The sequence below is a fragment of the Lactuca sativa genome, chromosome 9 (assembly GCF_002870075.4).
Source record: "Lactuca sativa cultivar Salinas chromosome 9, Lsat_Salinas_v11, whole genome shotgun sequence".
Classification (NCBI taxonomy): Eukaryota; Viridiplantae; Streptophyta; class Magnoliopsida; order Asterales; family Asteraceae; genus Lactuca; species Lactuca sativa.
In genome coordinates, this window is record NC_056631.2 from 61,082,052 (window position 1) to 61,084,983 (window position 2,932).

Here is a 2,932-nt window from a genome sequence, read left to right on the forward strand (position 1 = left end):
ATCAACATAGATCTGCACAATGATCAAATCAGTATCCACCGACTTGATAAACGAAGTCTGATCAATCGTCCTCCGTGTATATCCGTGCTCAAGAAAATTCTTAGTGAGGGTAGCATACCAGGCTCTAGGAGCCTGATGTAACCTATATAGAGCCTTTTCTAGCTTGTAAACATGATTCAGAAACTTTGAATTGACAAACCCAGGAGGTTGATCAACATAAATTTCTTTTTTCATAGCGTCGTACAAGAAAGTGGTCTTGACATCCATTTGATAGACTATAAAGCCCATGTATGAAGCATATGCTAGGAATATACGAATGGCTTCTAAAAGAGCTTCGGGCATATACTTATGTGTAGTCAAGACCCTCTATTTGCCTGAATCCGCAAACGACCAATCGAGCTTTATTTCGCACAATAATTCTACAATCATCTTGCTTAATTTTGAAAACCCAACGCATATCCAGAGACTTCTTGCCTTTCGGTAACTCAACCAGCTTCCACACACCCAATTTTTCAAATTGATTAAGTTCTTCATGCATCGCATGTACCCAACTTGGTTCGTTTAAGGCCATAGCGACACTCTTGGGCTCGATCTAAGAAATGAAGCAAGAGTAGAGACATGAATTAACATCTCCAATTGGTTTCTTGTTTTGACTCCATCATCCAGAGAACCAATGACATTTTCGATCGGATGATCGCGTTGGACTCTGGTGGGAACTTCATGGCTGAAGTCATCGAATGAGACTGGAAGATTGTTGATTTTGAGAAATCGGTCTCAGCTGAATCACTCGACTCCAACGATCTAGGACCATGAGAGGTACTGGCCACATACTCATTTGAAATAGGTTCAGGAAAAAGAAGCTTCATTAATGGTGGAGTGGTAGTGGAAGAATCTCTAGTTATGAATTCTCTTTCTCTAGGAGTAAGAGGAGTAGCTTCAGCATCAGAACTGATTCTTTGACTTGGAGAACTTGGGGATGTACTTGGAACAACTTCAACCACTATAGGAGACACTGAAGTCACCAGGGGAGGTCTGTATACAACATCTTCCTCTTCATCTTCAACAATTTCACTGGTACAAGAGCAGGAACTTGAAACATTTTCTGAATACACATTAAAGGATTTAAACAATGATGCGTAATCAAACAACCAATCAGGTCCAACTCTCAAGATTCCGCAATCTTCTTGGTGGTTTTGTTGTACACTTGATAAGCAATACGTGCGACATATCCCACAAAATAATAGTCATCGGCTTTTGAGTTGAATTTGGGGTTGGATTCTAGGTGGAGGAGGGTGCAAGGACATCCAAAGATTCTGAAGTGAGCAACCGATGGTTTGTATTGTATAGAATCTCATACAGGGTCTTCATTTGCGATTTGTTGATCAGAACGTGGTTATGAACATAACAACCTGTGTTGATCGCTTCAACCCAAAATAAGACCGATAACTTGGAATCACAAAGCATAGTCTTTGCAATGTCCAAGAGTATGATTTCTCCGTTCTGCAACACCTTTTTGTTGTGGTGTCCGAACAAAGCTGTATTAACACAATATACCCTTTTATGCACAGAAGTGATCCAGAAGTGCATTCTTGAATTTCGTGCCATTATCAGTTCGAAGTGCCTTCACCTTTTCATTTTTCTGATTCTCAATCATCACAATGAATCTCTTGATCATGTCAGCAATCCCACTCTTGTTGGATAAGAAGCAAACCCATGTAAACCGTGAGTAATCATCATTCACAATCAGGCAGTAAGAATTATTGTTGATGCTGAGAATGTTGATCGGACCGAACAAATCCAAATGTAACAACTGAAGAACCTTGCTGATAGATTTGACCAACTTTGATTTATGTGTCTTGTGATGATGTTTGCCTTGAGCACAAGGAACACATTTCTCAAAGGTTATGAAATCCTTGACTGGAAGACCACGCACAATCTCATTTTTAGCAAGACGATTGAGGTTTTTGGTATTTTCATGGCCGAGACGACGATGCAAGAGCATGACATTGTGTTAAGAGACTTTTGAGAAAAGACAAGTGACTTGCTCAGGAATGTTATGATTCATGTCAGTTACACAGGCATTCCCTTCCCTTTCAGATCTAACCAAAATCCATTCTTCAGGAATAATAATTCCGGGCTTCAAAATGAGACTATATTTTTTCATAAAATGAGTTGAATATCCTTTATCACAAATCTGAGATACGCTCAACAGACTGTGTGTCAGCTCGGGATCATAGTTAACATTCTCAAAGCTAAGCACACCATTCGTCATGCTACCTTTCTGAGTAATTTTTCCACCTTGTCCTCCCGTAAAGGAAACATAACCCACATTAAAATTGTGAATGTCTTGTAGTTGGGGATGTCCCTTGTCATGTGCCTGGAACAACCACTATCGACATACTAAGGTCTAACGATATTCCTCCGTAGCTGTTCCTGCACGATGTGCATGATTAATTAGTTTTTGGAACCCAGGTCATAGAAACACTGGGTTTGATCTCTGCATCAAGAAAATTAATATTTTTACATTTTAAATCAGATTGATTACCAGATGCACATAAAGGACACTGAGATGATTGACCCGATAAACTTTTGGGCATCCATTTGTAATTAGGTTTTGAAACATTAACAGGTGTTTTTGAAATGTTTTTCCTTGTTTTTGATCGTTTGGGTATCCGTCTATGACTAGATGAAGACCCAGACGATGACTTTGACGATACTGATCTTGGCTTAACCAATTTTGGTCTCGTTAAAGTACCAGATGATTTTTTTTCAAAACATGTTCGTTCTTTTCAAGTTCAGCCCGATTTCTAGTTTTATTAGAGTTTCAATCACCATCAATTGAATGAGATCTCAAGGAATTTCTATTAAGAGATCTTCCTCGTGACTCATTCTTTTTATCTCGAGCATAATAAGGAACATATAGACGATTTGG

General features: G+C 39.1%; 1 protein-coding gene across 1 annotated transcript; it reads right to left on the reverse strand.

Annotated features, from left to right (window-relative positions):
* Positions 1-623: 623 nt before the first annotated feature.
* Positions 624-2,002, reverse strand: LOC111903063 (uncharacterized). The gene is made up of 3 exons (XM_023898857.1): positions 1,603-2,002; positions 1,410-1,535; positions 624-1,102 (listed from the first exon to the last, which is right to left on the reverse strand). The coding sequence occupies exons 1-3, from the start codon at positions 2,000-2,002 to the stop codon at positions 624-626; spliced, it is 1,005 nt and encodes a 334-aa protein (XP_023754625.1).
* Between the last annotated feature and the right edge of the window lie 930 nt (positions 2,003-2,932).